Raw genomic sequence first — 27,570 nt, 5'->3', positions numbered from 1 at the left:
AATGGTTAGTTCGTTAGTTTCAGCTAAAATGTAAAGAGTATAAAAAGGGAAAATGTTCCCACTGTCAGTAGTTACAAACTCAATACAAAAGACTTTTTGTTCTTCTAATATGTTCTTTTACAAATTCACATGGTATCAGAGCTGTGACTCACGTCAATGGCTAAAGATCCTTCCTCTTCTCAATTGTTTAACAAAACCAAAGATATGTTGCGAGATTCACCAAATCGTACTACCTCTGCTCTTGCTTTGAGCTTACAAGTCATAAACCCTAAGTTGACAAGGAACAATTATCTGTTCTAGAGCTCTCAATTATTATCAGCTGTCGGCTCTCATGAATTGGAAGATCATCTCTTAGGTAGAGTTCCTTGTCCCTCACCAATTTTAATTGATGACTCTGCAATTAAAGAAGAATTAAGTCAAATGAAGGGCGAAATTAAGGTTAGTATTGTGAGTGAAAGACTTAATCCAATTTATGTAATGTGGAAAAGAACAGACAAATTCTTAGTGAGTGGGTTGCTTGCATAAATTTATGAGAGTATGTTTTACTATGTCTAAAAGTGTCGGTTTTCAACTGAAATATGGCTAGCTCTAGAAAATGAGTTCATAACAAATTCCATGGCTAGAGCATTAAATCTTAAAAACTTGGTTCAAACCACTCACAAAGGCAATTTAAGTATTGGAGATTATTTCAAAAAGATGAAAGAAATTGTTGAGAGTTTAGCTGCCAGTGGACTGATTGTGTCAGATGAGGATTTACTTCAATATGTGTTAGGTGGATTAGGGCCTGAATATGATGCTACTATTATGACTCTTACTTCTAGATTAGAGTTCAAAATAGATACTATTACACAACAAGAGGCACAATTTCTACTTCAAAAGTATGAGATAAGGCTTGAAAAGTTCAATTCAGATGATCTTTATAACAACTCAGCTAACATAGCTTTAACTAATAACTCTGGTAGTTTTAATGGCTCTAGTGCAAATGTCCAATCCTGCCAAACACTGTTAAATCAATTGATTTTTTTCTTAACACTATACCGTCACTGGATTCACTTGGTAATCATCATTGTTCACAAACTTATATCACTCCACCAGCTTATACAACTTCACCTACTCAATCCTTTATACCTTACAATTCCAATGGATTCAATCCTAAAATGTTTGATCTTGCTGTTTATGGAAGAGGTAGAGGCTAATGAGGTAATAGAAGGAATAGACCCATCTGTCAAGTATGTAACAAGGTTGGACACTCAACTGTCCAATACTATCATTGATTTTATTCAACCTATAATGGCACTTTACAACAGTCTGTACCTACACCTCAAAGTTATCAAAGTTCCCATTACGTTGATCCATCAACTCAACAGTTTCATAATCCTGTTTTCTCTTATCCTAATCAGTTGAATAATGCTGGCTCACAGCAAATCAATGGTATTGGGATACCCTCTCATCAACATTATGGTTCTCCTCAATAGAACTATAGTCCAATCCTAGTCCTCAGCAAAATTACGTACAGTCCCAACACTGGTTTTTCAAGCAATAACTTCAGTCCCTCTCTAGGATTTGGAGTTCCTAGTAAGCAAATATCAGGATATAGTCAAGCAAATTTTGCTTCCACTAGACCAAGACCTAGAGTTAGAACTGATGTTAGTCCTGCATTTGGACATTTTGCAACATATCACAGTTAGCAATTCCATTCTTAATGTGTTGTTATAACTTTCTCTCCAACTGGTCAACATGGATTCTGGAGCTACATATCTTGTGAACTTTGATCTGAGTCACTTGAATATCTGCAAGAATTATGATGGTGATACACAACTTCAAGTTGGTAGTGGTGAGCATCTCTCTAGATCTATTTCCAATACTGGCCATTCTTATTTTCCTAGTTCACTACATTTTAAATGTTTACATCTTAGGAATATACTTTGTGTAACAAAAATTACAAGAAACCTTCTTAGCATTTCTAGGTTCACAAAAGATAACAATGTTATTGTGGAATTTGATGCTAATTGTTGTGTTGTTAAGGACAAGTCCACAAGAGCAATGTTACTGCAAGGGGGCCTTAAAAGTTCATATCAATTGAACATACTATCTATTCCATCCACTTCTCCTTCCTCCCATGTGTTACCTACCTCTTGTTCACCAGACCAATATGTAGCCCTTACACAGTCTTCTCATTCTTTAGGGAACTCACTGTTTAGTTTACCTAATAGGTCTAGTTGTCATGTGGAGTCTGTTTACTCTAAAAATCCTGGTTCACATTGTAAAGAGTCTCTAGTACATTCAAATACTAGTCAGTCTTCATGCATACAATGTAGTGCACCTAATAAAGCTTATCCTACTTGTAACTTGCAATGTAATTTTCTTGTTAATAATAAACCTAGTTGTTTGCATTCTAATGGTAGTTTTGACTTGTATATTGATCATGATGTGTGCCATATTGATGACTCTTATTCTGATCATGATGTGTGCCACACTGCTGTGAATTACTTTGCCGTTTCCAATGCTAACTACTTTGCTGTCAACAAACATTCCAATTCATATATGGTTTGGCACAAAAGACTAAGCCATCCAAATTCTTCTGTCCTTCACAAAATCACGTCTCTCATTAATAAGTCTTCATCACCCTTACAATCTTCACAATTGCAGAGGTTAGAGCCCTCATTTTGTGATGCCTGTCAATTAAGAAAGTTACATCAAAATAGTTTTCCTCCTTCTCAATCTCATTCCTTTGTACCACTTGATTTAGTTCATAATGATGTGTAGGGTCCTGCCCTTATTTCTTCTGCAGAAGGTTTCAAGTATTATGTCCAGTTTTTAGATGACTTCAACATATTTACTTTGTTGTTTCCTCTCAAAACAAAAGTTAAAGTTAAGTCCATCTTTATCAAATTTTATCACCTTGTTGAAAGGCAATTTGAAACCAAACTAAAGTGTACAATCTGACCAAGGAGAGGAGTACAAGGCTCTTCTTATTCCTTTTCTTAATGAAACATGTATTCAGTTTAGACACTCTTGTGCTTATGTCCACCAATAAAATGGTCAAAGTGAAAAGAAACATAGGTAGATAGTAGAAACAGGACTCGCATTGCTTGCTCAAGCTTACATGCCCTTAAAGTATTGGTGGCTAACATTTGAAACTGTAGCTTTTCTTATCAATAGAATGCCTACTGATGTTCTGAAAAATGAAACTCCTTATCACAAATTGTTCCAAAAATCTCCTTCCTATGAGAGTCTCAAAGTGTTTAGTTGCTCTTGCTTTCCTTATCTTAGGAGTTTTAATAGTCACAAATGCAATTTTTATTCTTCCAAGTGTGTATTTATAGGGTATAGTCTAGTGCATAAGGGTTACAAGTGTTTGAGAAATGATGGGAAAATTTTTATTACTCCTAGTGTGAAGTTCAATGAAACTGAGTTTTCATTCTTCAATAGCCAGTTTGTTGATCTTGTTGTCAATCCTTCCACTGATCTACAAACTAGTCACATCAGTCACACCACACCTTCCTTTCCATGTGTTATCATTCATGGTAAATCCTTCCCAGTTGCTCCTGCCACCGAAGTAGTAACTAGCCTTTAAGACAAGACTGTTCTTAATAACTCAACAATTGGTAATCATTCTCTTTCTCTAGTTTTCTTTGTCATCTCCTACAAACATTACAAACATTGCAGACTCTCAACACCACCAATTTCTTTGCCCTCTCCTACAACCAACACAAACACTACGAACTTTACAACACCACGTGCCAAAAAAAATTCTTCAAACTATTCTTCACTACCCTCACCTTTATCATCAACTCCTCATTCAGTATCCTCTTTACTTGTTATTAACTCAGATTGTGCTCTACCTACTTGTTTACTTGAGGTTGATCTTTCATCATCACAATCCTCTAACATTTCAATGTCTCTGCCTCATTTTATAAATAATTCACATCATATGCTTACAAGAGCAAAAATAGTTGATGGTTTGTTGGAAACAACTACTGGTTTATCTGAAATCAGTACTACAAGAGCAAAAAAGCTGTCGATTTATCTGAAATTAGTGCTACAAAAGCAAAAATAGCTGCTGGTTTGTCTGAAAAAGCTGTTGGTTTATCTAAAATTAGTGTTGACAACTTAGTTCATACAACTTACCTCACTACAGGTCAGACTCTTGTAGAGTCTAAACATACTTCAGTCATTGAAGCCCTTGCTAATCTTACTTGGAAAGCAACAATGTAAGGGGAATTTGATGCCTTTATCCAAAATAACACATGGACACTTGTACCTTCATCTCTAGACATGAATATTGCTAGGAATAAGTGGGTTTTTATAACCAAATTCAATGCAGATGGTACTCTCTAGAAATACAAAGCCAGATTAGTGGCTAAGGGGTTTCAGTAAACCCTTAAGCTGAATTATTTTGAAACCTTCAGTCCAGTTATCAAACCATCCACAATTCTAATTATTCTCACCTTAGCAGTCACCAATGCTTGGGACATTCAACAAATTGATGTGAATAATGCATTTCTAAATGACATTCTCAATGAGACAGTGTATATCAAACAACCAATTGGTTTTGAAGCCACTGATCAACCTTCTTTTGTCTGTAAGTTAAACAAAGCATTTTATGGACTAAAGCAGGCTCCTAGAGCCTGGTTTTACAAGTTGAAAACTGCTCTTCAGCTCAAGGGCTTTCAGAACTCTATCTCATATTCTAACCTCTTCTTTTTCAAACAGTTATCTAGTATTACTTATGCGCTTGTGTATGTAGATGACATTCTTATTATAGGTTCAGACTTTGGTTACATCACTCAACTGATGAAGGACCTTAATGAGGAGTTTGCATTGAAAACTTTAGGTTCTTTAAAGTATTTCTTGGGACTGGGAACAACCAGGACATCTGCTAGTATTCATCTTAAGCAAACCAAGTATGCTTCTGACTTGCTTGTCAAAACCAAAGTGTTAAAAGCTCATGCCTGCTCAACTCTAATGGTTGTTAGCACCATATTATTATCTATTGGTAGTTCTTTATTTGAGAATCCTAGCTTGTATAAAAGCACTATAGGTGCTTTGCAGTATTTGACACTCACTAGATCGACCTGATATAAGCTTTACAGTAAACAAGCTTAGTCGATTTTTGCAAGCTCCAACTTACCTACAATGGCAAGCTTGCAAAAGAGTCTGTATATTAAAGGTACCTTGCATTGTGGACTGCAATGCAAACCAGCTAGCTTTCTACATATTGAGTGCTATGTTAATGCAGACTAGGTAGTAATCCTAAAGACAGAAGGTCAACTAGTGGGTATTCTGTCTACTTGGGGCCAAATTTAATTAAGTGAAGTTCCTTAAAGCAAAAGGTGGTAGCTCTTTCCTCCACTAAAGTTAAATACAGAGCACTAGTTCATACTGCCACAAAAGTAGCATGGTTGCAGAGTATGTTTTCTGAGTTAGGCATCAATCTTCCCATAACCCTTCTCATCTGGTGTGATAATGTGAGTGTAGGGGCCTTAGCAGCTAATCTAGTTTTCTATGCAAGGACAAAACATATCGAAATTGATATATGCTCAGTACATAAGAGAGCAAGTTTTAGCCAAAAAACTGATTATGTAGTATGTTCCATCTAAGCTCTAGATAGTTGGTCTCTTGACAAAGCCATTATTAGCTGCTTAGTTTACTGAGTTAAGATGCAAACTAAATGTCATTACTTCTAATAATTCATCACTCTGAATAGTTCACATTTGGAACTGATTGTGTGCATTAAGTTGATTTGTTTGACTGCCTAGTAAAATGTTTGTCTTGTTGGAAGAAAATGGTGAAATGTTTAGACTATTGGAAGCTACTCAGCTTTGTGTGGTGTAGATGGTGAAATGCTTGGCTTGTTGGAAGGTATTGTATTAAGCTGATTTATTTTATTGCTTGGTAAAATGTTTGTCTTGTTGGAAGAAAATGGTGAAATGTTTGGCTTGTTGGAAGCTACTTAGCTTTGTGCGGTGTAGATGGTGAATTGTGAGGTACTGTATTTGGCAAAATGGTGAACTGGTTTTTCTACTGCCAACTACTAAGTTTGTGCTATTAAAGTGCTGAGTTATGATGTTCTTTACTGATCTGCGTGTTATGTTTTTCCTCACTAATCTGCGGTCAAGTATTGAAAGCAATAACTACCATAGTCATAGTCTTCTTGTGATGCCTTATTGTTGGTATTGTTCAAAGTGCAGTTGTAATTTTTCAAGACTTACTGTTTGGTTTTAGGGGAGATGTTATAAAAAAAGATGATTGTTGTGTTGTTAAAATGCAGCTGTAGTGTCAAAACTTAGACCAGTTTGTTTGAGGGGAGATGTTTACCAAAAGTAACCTAGCAAAACGGGTCCAAACCCGCAGTTGACCCTAAACTCGGAAAAATATATAGGTAGGGTCCATACATTGGACTTGTTTTTGTCAGTCCCATACCGACCCTACCGTTTTTTCCAACGGGTTATGTAGGTTCACCTGCGGGCAAACCTGGCAAAACGGGTCTGGACCCGGGGTTGACCGTACCCGTAATAATATAGGTACGTCCAATTTATTAAACCCCTTTTTTAGACCCGTACCCTACCCGACCTAAAAACAAACGGTTTATACGGGTGAACCCGCGCACCTGTATTTGCAGAAATGAACTTTTTCATTTTTGTTGAATCCCTAATTTTTCACTCCTTCGCCATTCACGCACAGATGCACTCACGTCTCTCACTCTCTCAGTCTCATCTCATCTCAGTCATCTCTGATCTCTCACATCTCTGATCTCTCACTCTCATCTCATCTCTGATTTCTCACTCTCAGATTCTCAGCAACCTTATCGCAGCCGCATCTTCTTCGTCTGAAGTTCAACTGAATCAACTCCCTATCTCTGTGTCTCCATCTTCGATTAATAGTCAGTTCGTCACTCGTCGGCTGGTAATGAATCCCTAACCCCTAATTTTGTGTGTTTGTTTTTGTTTTTTTGACAGATTTTGTGTTTTCTTTTTTGTTTGAATGGTTATATTTGTATTTTAATTTTTGTTTGTGAGATTAACATTGTTACTTGTTACTTGTGATTTTTGGTTTTAATGACTGGCATGTTGCCATGCAGAATGGGAACACATATTCAAGAGAATATTTTGCAGACAGGATGCACGGGTTTGGAGTTTATCAATTTGGGAATGGACATCGGTATGAGGGGGCCTGACATAAGGGGAGAAGGCAGGGTCTTGGTATGTATACTTCAGAATGGTAAGACAGAGTGTGGTCACTGGCAAAATGGGGTTCTTGATGTTCCAAGCACACGAAACACGCATCCTGGACCTCCCTATCCTGTCAACCATTTCAAGGTTCTGAATGCTGTCCAGGTAACTTTGTTTTTTGCCTCCTTGTGAAAATGATGATGTTGTGGAATATCAAAAGATTATTCAGCGCAACACTTGAAGTCTAGAAAATAAAATGCAAGTGTGAAGAGCTTTTTACATGAAGGAGATGACTAAAATTCCATTGCTTCCATTAGTTTTTTGTCATATCATCAGAAAATTGTATCTTAGATTCTAAATCAATCAATGTATAGCAGAAATCTAGCTTGCTAGATCAAATATTTAGAAATACTAAGCATGCCTGTTTGTACTTGGGCATGCTGAGAATTGAGGTTAAATTATGGTAATATGTGTTTTTTGCAAAATTATGTGATTAAACTTAGATTGGGCTGATTCAGATCTGATTAGCATCAAATAGCTTATTACACTTTATGTTCTGTAGGGTAGCTCATGTCTATGCTTTAAAAGTTAGGTTAAAAAGTGAAACATGGTTTGTTACATGATTACACTTAGCCAGAACCACTTGAGCATATGGTTGATTTAGTATTTGCAATGACTTTACATATTGTCAGCCATGATCATACAATATTTGGTGCTTTTTGGCTTTTAACTTATTAACATGTTCTAAGTTGGTGCTTGTGACCCTTGGATGAAATGTTTAAACATTTTTAGTTTATGTTGGAATTATTATAATACTAGTATTCGCCTTTTAAGCAGGAATCACAGCGAGCTGCTGCAAAAGCATTGACATTGCAAAGGTGGACAAAAGAGTGAATAAGCAGTTGCCGCTGCCAATAAAGTAGCCAATTCGGCGAGAGTTGCATCTGTAAAGGCTGTTCAAAATCAAAGGCACCAACTGACACTGATGTATGCCGACTCTTAATCCTTAAAGGCAAATGGTTTCAGAATCACGTTTATGCAATTAACTATAAGCATTTCAGTTTTTTCTTTCATTTTCCAGAAAAAAGAGTGAACATGAGAGCGCTGAGAAAGTGGGATTTTTTCTCCTCTTTCACTACGTTGTTCCTTAGATTTTTGGTGTAGTTGTTATTTTCTTCCATTAGCAAGAGGTACATGCTTGGAACCACATTCCGTCATGAGATAAGATGGCGAATGTGGAGCAAGATGGGGTTCCTCTTTTCTAGCCTGAATAACATGTACATAAGTTGAGAGGTTTGAAAGATGGCACGAAGGTTTTTTGTCGAATATTGGATTATGTATTGTTATTTTAATTAGTATTTATAGTTTATTGACTTATTTTGTTTGTTTATGTGTAATTGTGTATTAGTGATTTGTATTGTTTATTTTGGTGTATTTGTAGTTTTGTATATATGTTATTATTTGTTTAGTGTTATTTATTTATTTTGGTTCATATTTGTTTATATTCTTAATTGAATTGAATTTAGAGTAGTTGATTTAGGGGGTGTAAATGTAAAAAATTAAAACTGTAGGAATTTTGGGTGTAATTGTCATAATTGAAAACTATTAGGGGTAAAAAAAAACTAAAATCTGGAGAGAGAAAAAACGGGTCTACCCGCGGTCCACCCGTACCCGTATAGGGTAGGGCACGGGTGCAAAATATTGGACCCGTATAGATCGACCCGTATAAGGACCCTACCCGTTTACCCGACCGTACCCGGCCCACCCACCCGTTTTGCCAGGTCTACCTGTGGTACCTTTTTTTTTTTTTACTTAAAAAAAAAAAAACCTTTTCATTTTAGGGCAAATTGAAATCGCGAGTTCCCACCATAGACCCAATTTCCATTTCCAAATCCCTAACTTCTCTCCTAGTCATCTTCTTCTCTATTGCATTAAAAAAAAAAAAAAAACCTTTTCATTTTAGGGCAAATTGAAATCGCGAGTTCCCACCATAGACCCAATTTCCATTTCCAAATCCCTAACTCCTCTCCTAGTCATCCTCTTCTCTATTGCAACTCCTTTCTCAAAATTAATCCGACAAACACAGAACGACCATCGCCAGTCTCCACCATCGCTGTCGATTCAAACTCACACTCACCCACTGTCATCAGTCTCCATCGTCGCCGTATCTCCAATAGCCATGTTTCCAAACACCAATCTCCATGTTGCTGCAACTCTACATCACTCATCCAAGGTATGTGTACCCTTATTCCTAAATCCTAACTCATTCATACTGGTCTCTCACTCTCACACTCACCAACTGACCACTATCGTCCTCTACTCTCTTATTTAGCATTCAACCATTCACTTACTCTATCACACTCACTAACTGTAGTCTATGTTTTCAAGATAAGAGCTTCACGAAGATTGTCCAAAGAGTGAAGACCCCTCCTGCTTTTGTTTTGCTCCTCCAAGTGAAGGCTGCCAGTATGTTTAATTTGCTGTTTTGTGGAAACTAATGAGGACTTTCATATATATTATTTTTTGACTTTGGATTTTGAAACATAATATTTCATATGCTTTATTATTTACATTTATTAATATTTGTAGTTGATAATTATAGATGATGATGTGAATGCTGATTCAGATGAGGATCTTGATGTGTCATTGACTACTTCGAGGATTGCGGAATCAAGAGACTCTACTATCACCCCCATTGTGGAATGAACATGAGCTGGACAAGATTTTATCTTATGTTTTTGTGTTTCTTTTTGTGTATTAGTGATGCATGATGATGTATTTCAGTATTTGTTTATGTGTACTAGTAATTATGTATTTGTTTATGTGTACTAGTAATTATGTATTTGTTTATTGTCGTTGGTATTTTTTATGTGTATTAGTGATTATGTATTTCTCTATGGTGTTTGGTATTTGTTTATGTGAATTGAATTGATTTTAGAGTAGTTGATTGTGGGGGTGTAATTGTAAAAACTGAAAACTGCAAGAATTTTAGGGGTGTAACTACAAAAATTGAAAACTAGAGAGAGAAAAAATGGGTACCCATGGGTCCACCCATACCCGTATAGGGTAGGGTCCAAGTCCAATATTTTGGACCTGTATAACTTGACCTGTTTTGGGCCTATACCTGTATTAACCCGACCCCAACCCAGCTCACCCGCTCGTTTTGCCAGGTTTAACTGTCCAAAAGGGATGAAAGTGTAAAGCTGTTAAGTGATAGGAGTTTAATAGTATTAGCCAAAGTGATGCTATTTTGTTTAAGCTAAGAAAAGCAGTTAATTGTTAGTTTGTTAGTTTCAACTAAAATTTAAAAAGTATAAAAAGGGAAAATGTTCCCACTCTCAATAGTTACAAACTCCATACAAAAGACATTTTTGTTCTTCAAATTCTTTCTTTAAATTCCTTTCTTTATTCTCTTATAAATTCACAGGCTTGATGTAGATTCATGACTGTGGGTTCATAGTAAGAATTTTTCTAGTCACTATCATAACAAGAATATACTTTAATTCACATTATTCAAATACTTGAATTTATGATTTCTTTTTATTTCATTATTTTTTAGAATTTAATATAATTTTCTTATTTTTTGTCTCTTAAAAGGAAATTTTGAAAAATCCAAGCTTTTAGGGGAAATTTTGTCATTTATCGGTCAAAATCAGACAAAAACTAACGGCAAGGGTGGTATTGCGTAATACCGCAAATATTGGACCACATGAAGTTCGCAAACCTGAGGGTTACCGAATGGTCTTAATCCCATAAATATTGGGCCCGACCAGCCCAGCCCAGCCCATTTCAGCCCGTCTATAACAATCCATTTTCTTCCTCCCGTACTTCATTCCATAAAATTGAAACCGAACTTTCAATGTAATCTGAAGAACAGAGCCTCAAGAAGAACAAAACATGGTTGGTACGTACAATTATTCCTAATTTTTTTATTAATTCGTAGTTTAACTGTAATTTTAATTAAATAATGAATTTCCTTTTCTGGGTTTAGGGACTCAATCGGAGAGAGATGACAAGGTCTCGTTGGAACTCAGTGAAGAGATTCTTCAAAGCATGGAAGTGGGCATGGCGTTCAGAGATTATGTAAGAATTTCCCAGCTCGTGATGTCGTTTTTTCTGCTATTTGAGTGTCGTTTTGGTGTATTTTATGGGGTTTGTAACTTGTAATAGTGATTATGAACAGAATGGGAGAATTAGTTCAATGGACTTCCACAAAACATCAAGTTTCCTGGTGACTGCTAGTGATGATGAATCCATTCGTCTGTACGATGTTAGCACTGCTACGTAAGTTACTACTTTCGTTCTAATGATTTCGGTTTGTTAAATGTGTCATTCTATGATATTGGACTGGTAATGTTACTAGAAAGCCGTGTTTTTGGTGACGTGAAACGTCATATGCCTAATCTACAAATGCTATATTACTGAATGCATTGTCAATTGTTATGAATTATTGACAAATATTTGGATTCTTTGTTAGATGATGTATTTTCTAATGTGATGTGTAATGTCACTGAAAGAGACTGTGTTCTGCTAAGGTTACTGGGATTTTTCTCTTTGTTATATAGTAATATCCCTATTATATTTATACATATGATAGATGTCTTTAGTGCAATGAAGTGCGTTTTTGTAAAAGGCAGTGAAGAGTAGCTCTTCTGTTATGCAAGAAAAGCACAATGTGAGAATGCTCCGATCAAGTACAATTTGAGAGTACTTGAGTAATCTTCTTATCTAAAAGTGTTTTATGAAAAACAATTATAATTTGCTCATTAAAAATTACCATATTTGCATTTTGATCCTATAAAGTTATTTTAGCCAAATTCTACAAAATATCTGGTTTTGGTTATTTGAAAGTACTTTTGATTACGGCATAGGCATTCCTGGACACAGCCATCATTTTTTTTGATGTTGGCATGTAATGATGAAACCTCTATTTGGTTTTCAGATGTTTGAAGACAATTAATAGCAAAAAGTATGGAGTGGATCTTGTTTGCTTTACCGCTCAACCTACAACAGTAATATACTCATCAAAAAATGGATGGGATGGTATGTTTATTAGAACATGTGTGTATGTCTTAATAGGCTGTTCTGGAACACTTATTTATATTGTTCATTTTATCAGAATCTTTGCGACTTCTTTCCTTGCACGACAACAAGTACTTGCGGTATTTCAAAGGTCACCATGACAGGTCTGATTTCTGATATATGTTAGCATGTCATTTACTCTCAAGTGACTGCTTCTAACTAACATATTGTTCACTGATATTGGCTGTATATCTGTTTTCATGCTTCTAGGGTTGTTTCACTTAGCTTGTGCTCTCGCAAGGAGTGCTTTATCTCAGGTTCTCTGGATCGAACTGTTTTGCTTTGGGATCAACGGGCTGAGAAGTGTCAGGTAGGTTTTGTGGCTCTGTTGGCACATTACTAAATATATGTTAATTTTCAGTTGAATTTATGATCTATCATCCACGTATCAGGGTCTTTTACGCATACAAGGAAGGCCTGCTACAGCATATGATGAGCAAGGGCTCGTCTTTGCAGTGGCTTTTGGAGGATACATAAGAATGTTTGATGCTCGAAAGTATGAAAAGGTTGAAAATTGATATATAAAGGATTTGAGAGGTCTAATCGTTGCATCTACTTTGTCTTCTGATAACAATCATTTAGCTAGTGCTCATTTCTCACAGTTCAAATAATTTTAGGGTCCTTTTGAAATCTTTTCTGTTGGTGGAGATGTATCAGATGCAAATGTTGTGCAGTTCAGCAATGATGGGAGACTTATGCTTCTAACAACTATGGGTGGACATATTCATGTGCTTGATTCATTCCGTGGCACACTTGTGAGTTCTTTTTTATCCTCCTACACTTTAAAATATTTCACATAAATTTCCACTTAATTTAATTGATAAGATCTTAAGTTGGTAGTCCTTGTCACCAGATTTTTAATGTGCCGTTGTTACTGTTGTTTTAGTTGTCTACATACAATGTGAAGCCAGTTTCTAGCAATTCTACTTTGGAGGCATCTTTCAGCCCAGAGGGAATGTTTGTTGTATCAGGTAATATTTCTATTCATTTTTCAGGAGACATTAACTCAGAATAATGTTGTTTGAATATTTCCTTCCAGTTATTTAAATACTTTATAATATGCTTATTGCATTTATGCTGTATATGGTTCTCTAATAAATTCTTTACCATCTTGTCAGTGCTACAAATTATGCATGACTTGAAATGTGGAGCTGCACGCATGTTTTCGTGTAGCTTTCTTATTATATTCATATTCAGGAGTCTTCATTTAAACCCATCCTACTATTCCAAATCTGAACACAAGCATTAGAATGTCAAAATAGAGGGATGGTGGTAGACTAGAGGCACTTATTTTATAATATCATACAAGTCCATCCCACACCATGGACAAACATAAATTAATTACCTGCTGATCTATTTATGCTAATCTGACTTTCTTGGTTTTCGCAGGTTCTGGTGACGGTAGTGTTTATGCTTGGAGTGTACGGAGCGGAAAAGAAGTATGATAAGAAAATTCCTTGATTCTCTTGCCTCTTGGCTTAATACTTTGTTGCTATTCATTGTAACATTTGTTTCTTTTGTTCTCCATCCAGGTTGCGAGTTGGATGAGTACTGAAAATGAGCCTCCCGTCATAAAATGGGCTCCTGGAAATCTAATGTTTGTTACTGGTTCATCAGAGCTATCATTTTGGATTCCTGATTTGTCTAAATTGGGAGCTTATGTTGGAAGGAAGTAATATCAAGCGTAATTGGTGAAACTCCAATCTTACAACTAACAGCCTGATGTACCTTATTTCTGTTGTCTTTTCCCCGTTAACTCTGTTGAGTAACATGTGTACACTGTACAGGAACCTCTGTAATTGCTGGAAGAAGAATTGTCTATAAAATTCTGTTATAAGTTATACCTTTAATATAAGGAACTGTTTACCATGTATCTGTAGATGTATCATGTATGTATTGGTAAATTTTTCAGCAGAAAGTAGCCTTGCACGAGGTGTTCCTGGAATTAATCAAGCTGTTATGTTATCAGTCCGATAGCGTTACCAAATCGGTTCAAGTCATTGGATTGAAATCTGTACCATTGCATAGTATTCTTTAGATCAGTTGAAGTATAATTTTTCTATCTAGATCGGTTATCGAATTATATTCTCTACAACAGTTCACTATGTATGGACTAGTCATTGGATTGAAAGAGGATTCTGTTATTTTTTAAATGCAAGCTAAATAAGAAATGTCTAAGCAGAATTCTCTGAAATGGATAGTCTGTATAACCGATAGTAAGATCAGTAATATACATAGTGCTTCTGTCGTACTTATTCAACTCTTTTGTAGCTCAAATTGCTTCGGCAAATCTGATTAGCCAAGGAGTCAGGATAGGCGACCAAATGCAACCAAATCTGCATAACTTTCTGCAATAGCCTTGTTACCATTCTCTCTATTGTAGCCTCCAGCTACAATGAAAGTACCCTTAAAAGCCATCCTGATAGGAAGTAAACTCTGCAGAATTTCATACTCATCTTCAGTTTTAATCCTCCGCTGCTCGATTATGTGCAGATAAGCAATCCCAAACTTGTTAAGTGCATTGGCCATGTCCAAGCCTAATGCTTCAGGATTCGAGTCAACAGCTTCCATGTAATGTTCATAAGGTGATAGTCTTATGCCAACTTTATCAGCTCCAATTTCATTTACCACAGCTTCAACTATTTCCAGAGTAAAACGACACCGGTTCTCCAAGCTCCCACCATACTTATCAGTTCTGTCATTTACTTTATCTTTCATGAACTGATCGATCAAGTATCCGTTTGCTCCATGGATTTCAACCCCATCAAAACCTGGGAAATTCTAAATTTTTGGTTACAAAATAAGGGAAAAGGGGTTGTTTGAGTTAGGGAAGATGTGAAATGGAGTCACCTGCTTCAATGGCATTACGTGCGGCAAGCCTGAAATCATTAACAATTTGAGGGATTTCATCGGTTCTCAATGAACGAGGAGGTGACCAATCTCCTCCTTCCAGGCCAGACGTCACTCCCTTATTGGTACATGAGATTGGAGCTTCACCATTTGGCTGATATGCTATAATGAAATCGATGTAAATATCCAACAAGGAAAGTAAATCAAGTAAAATAATTTGTTTGTTCTGATTGTTTCCACTCTTTTAGATGTTGGGTTTAAAGTATATATGTACTCTTGCATATCCGAATTAATGATACTATCTCTTTCATCCATGGATGCAAAGAGTTTATGCTGAATCATGTTAAATATTGTGTGTCTCTGTGATGTGATTTTATATCCATGTTATTAATGTCGATATTTCACTACAAGACTTTTAACAGAAGTTTTGATCATACCATAATTCGAGACTCGGCGGACATGACAAATATGGCAAAAGAAGATGCCTCCCTTCTCATGTGCAACTTTCACAATCAGTTTCCAAGCTTCAACTTGCTCTTTTGTCCAAATTCCAGGTGTGTTTGGGTACCTTCGAATAAATTTCTCGATAAAATTAACATCATTTTTTTGTTGAATTAATGAGATTTAAGGGAAAAATAAAGAATAAAAAAATACCCTCGTGCAGTAACAGAGACTCCGGTTGCTTCAGCAATGAGAAACCCACCATTAGTTGTGCGCTGAGAGTAATATAAGATGGCATGAGGATGAGAGTAATATAAAAGGCAAGTTAAAGAAGAAGAAAATCAGGATTTTGGTTAGTCATTAAGGCATTATTGGAAGTTAACCAATTAAATACCAGATTCATGCCGAGAATCTTACAAATTTTTATGTTTTTATATGAAATTCAACTAGTTAATTTTAACACAAGAAATTGTTAGATTGTTAGATTCTGAATGACTGTGTGACCAGAATGCTTTTGAAATCAAGATGCCGACAATCTAACTAGAAATACTATTTATAGTGCTCAATATGTCAACGATATACTGTTTTGGATATAATTTGATTTAAGCTGGTCCATGATGGCAGCTTCATGATAAAAGAAGCCTTAACATCCTGCCTCCAAAAAATAGCAAGTCTTCGTTCAATTTTTTATGGATTTTTATTTTATTATTTTGGATCATTTGGAACGTCCATGCATGGACAATTAAAATCAGCTTATTTGTTCTCTTGTCAAGTACTTTACTGCTATTTTTACTTGGAAAATAACCATAATGAATAAAAAAAATTGGATCCTTTATGAAAGCGGAAAAAAGAATGTTCAGAAGTTACACAGCGATAACTTTTATATATTACACTTGAAATTAATGAAGAAAAAATACAAAACAGAAGTATGCATTCTGGAATGCCACTCTTACTTAAGGCGTCCCTTATTGATTCTAGAAAATGAACCACAATCAATTGAATCAGCACATTTACAATTTACAATTGAAATTTTCAAAAAAATATGAAAGCAATTTAATTAACAGCATAGCATAACTTTCGTATTTGCCCTTCAGAACCAGTAAGAGGGTTGATATCTCCCATCTTTATCATGGCAGCTGCAAAATCAGATTTGAATTTTGTTGGGTTCTTACTATATTCATTAACAATGCTATCAGTAGATCCTCCGCTAAAGAGTACTTGATCTGATGCAAGAAGACCCTTTTTCTGAATAAGATTCTTGAAGTAGTTATTATCGAAAGAATTGGGTGTGACCAATTCAAGCGGTGCAAGATTTGCATTCCCACCGGTAGCTGGACATTGACGTCTTCGAGTACTAGCAAAGCCGGCATCGATATCACTTGCATTGCTATAAATCCTATTACGGAAGGTGAAACATTGTGCTTGTCCAATTGTATGCGAACCTGAAAGAGCGACCATGTCCCTTGCACTCAAACCTTTGGCACCAACACGAAATAAGTCTATCAATGCTATCTCCAAAGCCGGCAGTTCGGTATTAGCTGAGCTTAAACTTGCGGTGGTAGAGTCTCTTCTTCCAAGTTTAACTGTCCATGATGGTCCACCAACCTATTTAATTGTCACTATTAAAAATCCATTTTTCACAAAAGTTGGATGTATATAGTAAGAAAAATGATTTGAAATATATTATACTTACTGCAAATGATCACTCACGGGCTGCAACAGTAAGAATATCTGCACACGAAACAACACCGACAAACTTTCTCCACTTGAGACTTTGCATTATCTATGACTTCGTATCCGCTGAATTCAAATTGGGCAGGGCATTTTTCTCAGTGGTGATTGTGGAGGAATCATTCAACAAGATGGATGCATCACAGCCCTACAATTAATTAACCAACTCTTATAAAAAAATTGATCAAAAGAAACTGCTTAATTCCTCTTCAAGCTTTATATATACTGAACAAAGCAGTCATGAAAATGGAACGAATGAAGAAGCTGCCATCTACGCTCTCGAAATGGCATTCCTAATAGCAGTGCGGATTGTAGTGAGACATTAGGACATGTAAGTCATAGTTGTTGAAGAGAGTTGAGCTTCACTTTGATACAAATAATCAACATATGGTGACAACCATAAACATGTATAACTAATAAATGAAGCCATTTTAATTAGCAACTGAAAGCAAAAAAACTAAATTGGTAGACTGAGAGAATAATGTTGAAAGAGATTTATGGATGGATGAATTAATGAATAATCTTAACGTTAACATGTGTTGATGCTCGTTTAAGCACCAACGAATTCTCAGGTGCGTAACGTTGATTGGCCATTAAATATACGTGAAAATGGATATATAAGCGAAATAAATGCAAAGGATTTTTTTAAGTGTTCGGATGCTGAGGTAGCAAGTCCTACGTCCTGATTTGTATTGATATTAGTGTGGGTTAGGTCGCGACTGCGGGCTCTTACATAAGTTGAAAAAGTAAAAAATGTTTACAGGAGAGAGAGAGATTTCTTGTACGAAAAATGGCCGAATCCCTAATGAAGGGGTCTTCTTCATTATATCAAGCTGAAGCGTGTAATCATCATTAAATCCATGGTTTTGTGATTGTCGATATTATCCGGCTTTACGTCCCATTTTCCTTTTCTAGCTGACTTCGCACGACTTATTACAGGGAAATGGACACGTGTGAGCTCCATATTATTTGCAGGTCTGACGTGTGCGTGTTGCTCTGACGGGAGCAGGTCACCTCACGTGACTTTCCCACGTCAGCCCTTTACCTTCCCAGGCAAATAGAAGCCCCTTAGTTTTTAAGGTTTGAGGAATGAACCTTGGAAACGGAGTCGTATGAGTTTTTGTTGCTCCACCTGAATGGATGAGCTCGCACGGTTCTCCTGGCGAACAGGATCTTGCACAATTCCTAAGCGACCTGACAATCTACAATCTAGCGACCTGGATTTGATGGATACTCCTTCCTGTGCCTCAGAGATTTAACGAACCTGGTTCTGGACTGTCAGGCACCTGCACGCGCTGATGCGTCTGTCAGACATTAATGTATCGGGTGCTGACACGACACCGTTTTGCCAGCATTAGTTGCGCACGCATTCGAAACGACGACTATCATCTCGGCATTTAATGCGACGTGGGGGCGCATTTAATGCGGGGAGAGAGAGTGGGCTGTCGTTTCAGTTTCGAGGGGAGGTAACCGTCGATTCGCATTTCATATATAACTTGCACTTTTCAGATGAGTTACCGAAATTTCCTTTGTTTCGAGTGACAAATCTTCGCAAACCAGAAACCACTATTTTCCAATCGCGCTCTCAGGCAACTGAAACGAGTTTCGACCTCGGTCCTTATCCCAAGGTAGATTCTCTCTCTTTTTTTTTTTTTTTTTTGGATTTGCTTGATTGGGCGAAGGCGTTGAGTCTCCTGTGTTTTCTCCAGAGACGCGACGCCGTCATTGGATTCGAGCCGTGGACGGCGGCTCGAGGTATTGTTAGGGTTTAAAAATTTGTCCCGCCGTCGCACAGGACAAGCACAAAGGCCTAAATGACCGTGTCTGTCGGTGTTGCAACTGGAATGGAATCGTCAACATCCAGACCCGAGGAAGGAGCCGGCTCGTCCTCGGGGGGAGCTCCAAGGACGCAGCCCTCGATGTCTACTTGGTCCTCACCACCGGAGTATAATAGAATAAAGGCAGTTTGACATCGCGAATGGAGGTGTTCCTCGACCACACTAGGCCGTCACGGCGCCCGGCTGAGGCCTTGCCGCGATCTCTGAGGAGATCTTCAAGGGTGGAGGGAGATTCCCTTCCATCCTTTTATCAGGTCGGTCTTGGATCTTTCGGGATCGCACCGATGCAGCTGACGCCAAACGCATACGTCATCGCTGTCGCGATGTATATTGCGTGCTGCGAAAACGGCTTGGTGAGCCGACGGCAGTGGAGCTCGGCATCGCCTATTATCTTAAAAGAGCAGGGATAAGGACTCGTACTATTTGTCTCGGCGACCTACCATTGCCGCGGGGATACACAGCTATCCCAGCAACGCGGGGGCTTACGAGACAAAGTTCTTCTTTTTCTTTTACAACGGCCACTGCCTTTTCAGGACCCAATAGGTTTCCTTTCGTTGGGTTCATTATTGCTCGTTTGATCAGTAGTACGACCTCTTTTCTTTTGCAGTTAATAGAACGACCAGCGAAAACTTGCTCGCCGACCCAAACAGGCTCGTATCCTTTGGAGTACTGGACGAGGAGAGCCGGGACGCGAGGAAGCTTGTGACGATCGCTAACTTGCGGAAGTACGGGTTCTTCAGCGACAAGGCGTCTTTAGAACCCCGGAAGGTAAATATACGGTTCCCCTCTGGTCGGAGAATGATTTCGTTTTCTAACAACTTAAATGCAGGACGATGCCTCCGAAGGAATCCAGGCAGCCCCGCCGAGCACCCTTTGTCTTTCCTAGATCGAGGAGAGAGAGAGAGAGAGAGCGAACTGCTCGCCCAATCCCGGCACAGCCGTTGCAACGCGTTCCGGCTTCCCAACCCCGTCCTGTGCAAGAAGCAACAAGGACGGAACAGGCTGCTCAGGCGCCGACTGCGCGCCAAAGCGGAAGGCTCCGGCCCAGAGGTCGAAAAGAGGACAGATTCAGCCCGAAGAGTCAGAGACTAAATCTGAGGAACAGTCTCTGAGTCGCGCCAGCAACCCAGGAGATCGGCAAGGACCGTGGGCAGGCGGTCGCTGCCGGCAAGGCGAAGGACACACCGTTCTAGCCTCATTGGGGAGTCTGCCCGAATACTTCAGCAATAGTCTATGGCCTGCTCGATTGCGAGCTATCGGACGTCACGACGAATTTGCAGACACGGGCGACAACCTGATGGCCACATCGTTCCAACATCTGAGCAAGGTAAACTAGCTTGCATGAGGATGTCCATGGAAAAATGCGGCTGGGGACCGCAAAGGGGACGAGCGACCTGTAGGAGGAGGTCCGCGAAGCTGAAGCAGAGTTTGGAGTCCGTTGAAGCGGAAAGGACTCAAGCGTTTGAAGCGGCAACAGGTATCTGAACCAAAAGCGCTGCTCAACGAACAGTGGACTTCCGAAAGCAGAGCTCGATCGGCGTGCGAAGGAAGTCAGAGAACTTCAAAGGACAACCGCCAGCTCTCTAAGGAGGTCGGAGAAAAGACCAGGAGCTCCAGGCGACCTTCGCACGGCTCAGCGAGCTAAAGAAGTATAGGGACCTCGAACAAGAAAGGTTGGCTCTCGAGGCTGAGCTCCAGGAGAATTGGGAGAGATCGCTACTCTGACTGAAGAGATGCAGAATCAGTCAGAGGAGATGGAGGAGAAGGCCGCAGACTGGGCGGTCGAGTCCATTTACATCCTGCGAGCAAGGAACCCAGATCTGGATTTGTCCGACCTCCCGGAGGGTTGGCAGATGACCTTGCGGATCATGGCCGAGGAGGACGACCAGGCCGCCACGGCCGCTCAGGGACCCGACCAGGCAAGTGCTTCCGGCTCGAAAGATCCCCCGACCAGCCTTAATGTAATGAATTGTCTTCATTGTAACCGGTCTGGACTTTTTGTTCATAAATAAAGACATTTTTCTTTACAATTGCATTTCGCTTTTTCTATATATGTGCACTTTACATTTGTGATTACATATAGTTCTTATACGCGACAGAACATATGCGAACTGTTTCGAGCGAATAAAGTAATACTTAAAAGAAACTAACAAAACTGAGAGCTGAGTTCGGGATTACTGATAGTATGGCCGGAGGTGCTCGGCATTCAAGCTCGGGGTACCTTGGAGCTGTTCAATCTTTTGAGATGGTAGGTCCCCGGTCTGATCACTTTGTCGACCCGTCGGACCTTCTAGTTAGGCCCTAGTACTCCCCACTTGGCTCTCTGGTCCCGAGGAGAACTTCCTTTAGCACAAGGTCTCCGACCTGGAAGTCTCTTCGCCTCCTTTGAGTCGAAGAACCTTTTCGCTCGCTGCTGGTAGGCTGCTATCCTCAGCGAAGCCTTGCTGCGATGCTCTTCGACCAGATCCAAACTTGCTCTCATCAACGCTTCGTTTTCATTCTCATTGTACAAGTCCCTCCGAAGAGAACCAGTTCCGACCTCTACAGGGTCATTGCTTCGCACCATAGGTTAGCGAAAATGGGGTTTCCGAGGTGGAGGTCCTTGGAGTTGCCTGTACGCCCATAAGACTTCGGGAGATCGTCAGCTCAATTTCCCTTGGCTGCCCTGAGCTTGGCCTTTAGAGTGTGCTTGATGGTCTTGTTGACTGCTTTAACTTGCCTTTGCTTGCGGCCTGGCGACTGAGACAATTTTTTATGGATGCCCAGCTCGTCGCAGAACTGCTTGAACCCTCATTATCGAATGCTTTCCATTATCTGAGATGAAGGTGTGAGGAATTCCGTTAGCGGCATACTATGTTCTTGAAAACGAAGTCCTTAGCTTCCTGATCGGATTGCGCTAGTGGCTCGGCTTCGACCCATTTTGTGAAATAGTCTACTGCGACCACGGCATATTGACCTCTCCCTTCCAACTGGCATGGGGCCGATAAGGTCGATCCCCCACATGAAAACGGCCAGGGGCTAGACATAGTAATCAGCTCGTGTGATGGCTCGCGAATGTCGCGAACCGTTGGCATTTGTCGCACTTCTTGACAAAGTTTGGCATCTTCCTGGATCCGGGCCAATAATTCCTTGGCGAACAACTTTGTTCGCAAGAGATCGACTGCTGTGTGTTACGCAGATCCCTTCATGAATTCCCTCATGATGTAGTCTGCTTCTTCACTGGTTACACATCGGAGGAGAGGGCACTGAACCCTCTCCTGTACAGCTGATCCCCGATAATGTGAAACGAGCGGACCTTACTCGCGGACCCTGCCTCAACCTTGTTGCTCGGCAAGATCCATCCTTGAGGTACTGGACAATGGGAGTCATCCAGAATCTGGGGGAACCACATTCATAGCCTGTTCATTCGACTGATGGTGGAGCATCGAAAAAGAACAGGAATGTTATCAGACCTCAAATCTAATGATGAGGCTATCTTTGCCAAGGCGTCCGCTATAGAGTTGCTCTCCCTGGGGATCTGAGCGATCTCGAAGTGCTTAAACGACCCAGAGAGACTTAGCTTCTTTCAGATAACGGACCATGTTCTCTTCCTTGGCTTGGTATTCCCCTAGAATCTGGTTGGACCAGCAAGAGTCGCTATAACGCTGATCGCGGTTGCACCCATTTCTTTGGCGAGTCCCAACCCAGCGAGCAGAGCTTCGTATTCGGTATCATTGTTGGTCGCCTTAACCTGAACTGGAGGATACCATGGATTCGAGCCCCCTCGGCTCACCAGGAGAAGACCCGCGCCGGCCCTGTTCCTGTTTGATGATCCATCGACGTAGAGGTTCCAGGTCGACAGGTTCTGAATAGTCTCTTGCCCGACTTCGCTAGACTGTGTCGCTTGGGAGATAGGAAAATTCCGAGATGAAGTCTGCAACAGCCTGCCCTTTGATAGTCGACCTAGGCATATACTTTAAGTCGAACTGGCTCAGCTCCATGGTCCATTTGAGCAGTTTACCTGAGGCCTCCGATTTCTGAGGACCTGCTTAAGGGGTAACTTGTCATTACATTGATCGTATGGGCATGGAAGTAAGGTCGCAGCTTTCTGGATGCGACCAGCAGAGCGAAAGCTAGTCGCTCCATTTTCGGATACCGCATCTCGGCGTCCGATAGACGCACTTGCATAATATACTGGCCACTGAGCCTTTTCCTCTTCCCGTATTAAAGTTGTACTGACCGTGAACTGAGACACGGACAGGTAGATGAGCAGGATTCTTGTGGAAGAGGCTAGAGAGGAAAGTGGCTCCCTGAGATGCTCTTATACTCTGGAACGCCTGCTCGCATTCGGGAGTCCACTCGAATTTCTTATTGGCCTTTAGCACATTGAAGAATGGTAAACAGCGGTCTGTTAGCCTTGATATGAAGCGACTAAGTGCCGCTATTCGCCCGTTCAGACTTATGACCTGCTTTTTGCTGATCGGGCTCTCCATATCGAGCAGAGCTTGATCTTTTCGGGGTTTATTTCTATGCCCCGCTGATTGACCATATATCCCAGAACTTCCCTGACGATACCCCGAATGAACATTTGAGAGGGTTCAGCTTCATCCTGTAGAGCCGGAGTGTGTCAAACATCTCAGCAGATGCGTAATATGCTCTGAGGCGACCTGGGATTTGACCAGCATGTCGTCCACGTAGACCTCCATTGTCTTCCCGATCTGGTCGGCGAACATTCGGTTGACTAACCTCTGATAGGTCGCTCCTGCATTCTTAAGGCCGAAGGGCATGACTTTGTAACAGTACAGCCCTCGGTCCATTATGAAGGTTGTATCTCCTCGTCCGGTTTATACTCGGATTTGATTGTATCCTGAATATGCATCCATGAGCTTAACAGCTCGTGCCCCGAGGTGGCATCAACGAGTTGGTCGATCCTTGGTAAGGGAAGCTGTCCTTTGGGCAAGCTTTGTTCAGGTCGCTGAAGTCCACGCAGGTCCCACTGCCATTCGGCTTCTTCACCAAGACCGGGTTAGCACCCAGGTCGGGTATAGAGCCTCGCGAATGGATCCGTTGCAGAAAGGTTCTCCACTTCGATTTTAATGCGGCGTACCGCTCCGGATCCATCGTCCTTCCTTTTGGCGAACCGGCTTAGCTTCACTGCTGACGTTCAGTGAATGGCAAATAACGTTGGGCTGATCCCGACCATATCTGCGTGCGACTAGGCCACATCAATGTTCTCTTCAAGAAGCTTACCAGCTCAGAGGCAAGCTGAGGGTTGAGACAGCTCCCGATCTTTAGCACTCGGCTCGCTCTTTTGGATCAACCGAGATTTCAGACAGATCCTCAACCGGCCGCGCTCGGGGGATTTCCTGAATCCGCGGTTCTATATTATCCTCCGTCGACTAGGCTATGGCTCGATCCGGCTGATCGCCATAGCTTGGCAGGGTGCACACCGCGAAATGCCCTTCCTTTGTCGCCATTTGGACTGATTATACATAGCATTCACGAGATGCGCTTTGCGATCGCTTACCTCCCTATCCCCGTTGGAGTGGGAACTCATCTTGAGATGATAAATAGAGTGACTGCCCGAAAGTTTTCAGTAGAGGTCGCCCTAAGATTCCATTAAGGCGATGGGTAGTCCACGACCAGAATTCTATAACCCTAGTCACCTCGTCGTAGTCCCAAGCGTGACTGGAGCTGGATTGTCCGCTGGGGATCAGGTGATCCGTAAAACCGTACAGAGGCATCGAGGCTGGCTTCAGGTCGGCCTCGGCCAGTTCATTCTATCAAAAGCGGATTTGAACAGAATGTTCACAGCGCTCCCATGTCCACAAGCATTCTGCAGACATATGACACCCTATCAGGGGGTGATCACCAGAGCATCCTCGTGAGGATGGTGCAAGCGAGCTGCCTCCTTCTCGTGGAGGAGATTGGTTCCTCTTTACGGCTTTTTGAGGTCGCTGCGAAGTGTTCATTACCCGATCGGATCGTGGTGCGCTTCGCGAGCATATCTTTCTACGCTCCTCGCGTGTTTCCCGCGTGCGGTCCTCCGAAAATTATGTTAACACTATCGTACCCGCTGCGATCACGGCGCTTTTTCTTTCGCTCCCCTTGGCTTTCTTTTGGAGAGTCGTCAATGTACTCCTTGAAGTGCCCCTTCTTGATGAGCTGTTCGATAGCCTCTTTAGGGCTCGGCATTCATCGGTGTGGTGCCCATTGCCCGATGGTAACGGCAGTACTTTTTGCTGTTTTTGGCCGTAGCAGGGGTTTTCATGGGTTCGGGCTCACCGAGCAGGCTGGCCTCCTGATTTATCGAGGTTCGCGATACGACACATTCAGCGGAGTATATTGAGCCTCGTCGCGGTCGCGACGAGGAACAGGGGCATAGGACTTTTCCTCGTAGCGGGGTTTCTTCCCTTTCGCCGATCGTCAGTGACTCCTTTGCGATCACTCGCCTGTTATCTCCCCGACCACGTACTACTGGAAGTGCCGTGATCACGACGGCGGAGTGCCGCCAGCGAATTCTCTATCCGAGATACTTTTCTGCCAGGTTATAGAACCTGGTGAGGGAAATGTCGTCCTCACCTGCAGTTCTTTCCACAGGTCGTTTGCGGGCGAACTCCGCTATTATAAGGGTTCGGATGGACTCTTCTGGAGCGTGCGCCACTTTGTTGAGTTCCCTGTAGAAGCGGTCAATGTAGACTGCAGGGATTCGTCTCTTTCTTGCCTTATGTTGCTGAGGTAGCTCAAAGGCATTGAAAATTTTCGGTTGGCTTGAAATGCCGCAGGAACTCGTGCTCATCTGAGGCCACGAACTGATCGATCCCGCTGGGAGCGACCTTAACCACCGTTTGGCATGAGAAGTCAGCGTCACGGCAAAACAACGGCATTTCGCGAGGTCGTAACCTGGTGGAGCTCCATCAGGTCGTTGAACTCATACAAATGATCCTGTGGGTCATAGTTTCCATCAAACAGCCGCATATCTGGCATTCTGAACCCTGGTGGAAGTGGAGCAGCTAGCACTTCAGGAGAAAATGGGGATGTTGAGGCGACCTGCGCCTGTTCGTTTTGTTGCTTCCTTAACCTGTCCAGAGCTCGCTGCAACTCTTCAATTTGTGGTAACGGAGCCAACCCAGGGTTGCTTTCACCCATGCGAGCCCGGCCTTCCCTATTGTGGTTCAGGAGAGTTTGGAGGTCGGATCCCTCCTCGCCTCGGCCGGTATTTCCAGCTGCGCTTGACACACGCTGACTAGAGGCGTGTGAAGGTGATGTGTTGTACGGGGCATTTTCACGACCCTCGCGGTGGTACGAACCGCCCCGCGAGGTGTGGGGGCCACCCGCATGGGAACGATCGGGATCGTTCTGCTGGTGGTGATCGGAATCATCGCGCCCAGCATTTTCGCTTGGGTTTACCTGCGACGTGGCATGGGACAGCTCGGGATTTACTTTTTCACCGAGTCTCAGCTTTGCCGACACCCTGCTCGGGGCGCCTTTTGTATTCGCTGGCCCTTGGGAGCTCGTAGGCTTATTTTTTGCCACTTGCTTACCCTTGCGCTTACGCGCTGCAGTGCTCGCGGCACGGGCTATCGCCCTTTGCCGGGCTTTCGCGCGACCTGCAGGCGTTTTTGGCGGTTGTACTGCTCCGGCTGTCGTAGATGACATGCCCTGGTCCAAACGGTCCAACCTCTGGTTGACCGTCTGGAGAGTATTGTCGAACCTCTCCAGGTAGCTTCTGATAGCAGGGTCCAGTTGCGGAGCTGCTGGGGTATTCCCAGCGGCATTTTGCGAAACTGGAGGTATGTTGGAAGGGGTGTCCCTCTGGGCCCGGGGGACTCCCTCGGCATGCTGGTTCACCTGCTCAGGTTCAGATTGGCGGGCCATTATAGCTGCGAGACCAGTAGGTCCAAGATTCTCCTGATGAAGGGCAGACACTAAATCAGCCCTCCTTCTAGCGCCAAACTGTTGATGCTCGGTTTAAGCACCAACGAATTCTCAGGTGCGTAACGTTGATTGGCCATTAAATATACGTGAAAATGGAATATATAAAGCGAAATAAATGCAAAGGGAGTTTTTTAAGTGGTTCGGATGCTGAGGTAGCAAGTCCTACGTCCACTGATTTGTATTGATATTAGTGTGGGTTAGGTCGCGACTGCGGGCTGACTTACATAAGTTGAAAAAGTAAAAAATGTTTACAGGAGAGAGAGAGATTTCTTTGTACGAAAAATGGCCGAATCCCCTTAATGAAGGGGTCTTCTTCATTTTATATCAAGCTGAAGCGTGTAATCATCATTAAATCCATGGTTTGGTGTGATTGTCAGGATATTATCCGGCTTTACGTCCCATTTTCCTTTTCTAAGCTGACTTCGCACGACTTATTACAGGGAAATGGACACGTGTGAGCTCCATATTATTTGTCAGGTCTGACGTGTGCGTGTTGCTCTGACGGGAGCAGGTCACCCTTCACGTGACTTTCCCAC

The 27,570-nt window shown here is 41.4% G+C and overlaps 2 protein-coding genes and 1 pseudogene across 2 annotated transcripts; 1 reads left to right on the top strand and 2 right to left on the bottom strand.

Moving 5' to 3' along the window:
* The first annotated feature begins 11,015 nt into the window (after positions 1–11,015).
* On the top strand, positions 11,016–14,298 carry LOC116106375 (protein ANTHESIS POMOTING FACTOR 1). Its single transcript, XM_031392731.1, has 11 exons — positions 11,016–11,079; positions 11,167–11,258; positions 11,359–11,459; positions 12,118–12,218; positions 12,295–12,361; positions 12,468–12,567; positions 12,650–12,763; positions 12,875–13,012; positions 13,144–13,228; positions 13,647–13,696; positions 13,790–14,298. The coding sequence occupies exons 1-11, from the start codon at positions 11,073–11,075 to the stop codon at positions 13,931–13,933; spliced, it is 999 nt and encodes a 332-aa protein (XP_031248591.1). The 5' UTR covers positions 11,016–11,072; the 3' UTR covers positions 13,934–14,298.
* Positions 14,299–14,503: 205 nt separating this feature from the next.
* LOC116106389 (putative 12-oxophytodienoate reductase 11) lies at positions 14,504–15,955 on the bottom strand. Its single transcript, XM_031392757.1, has 5 exons — positions 15,943–15,955; positions 15,762–15,823; positions 15,545–15,675; positions 15,108–15,269; positions 14,504–15,028 (listed from the first exon to the last, which is right to left on the bottom strand). The coding sequence occupies exons 1-5, from the start codon at positions 15,949–15,951 to the stop codon at positions 14,565–14,567; spliced, it is 828 nt and encodes a 275-aa protein (XP_031248617.1). The 5' UTR covers positions 15,952–15,955; the 3' UTR covers positions 14,504–14,564.
* Positions 15,956–16,598: 643 nt separating this feature from the next.
* LOC116106346 lies at positions 16,599–26,974 on the bottom strand (annotated as a pseudogene).
* Positions 26,975–27,570: the final 596 nt, after the last annotated feature.

The sequence above is a fragment of the Pistacia vera genome, unplaced genomic scaffold, assembly GCF_008641045.1.
Source record: "Pistacia vera cultivar Batoury unplaced genomic scaffold, PisVer_v2 Contig512, whole genome shotgun sequence".
NCBI classification, from domain to species: Eukaryota; Viridiplantae; Streptophyta; class Magnoliopsida; order Sapindales; family Anacardiaceae; genus Pistacia; species Pistacia vera.
Note: the sequence above shows the minus strand (reverse complement) of the source record. Positions and strands in the feature narration are given on the sequence as shown.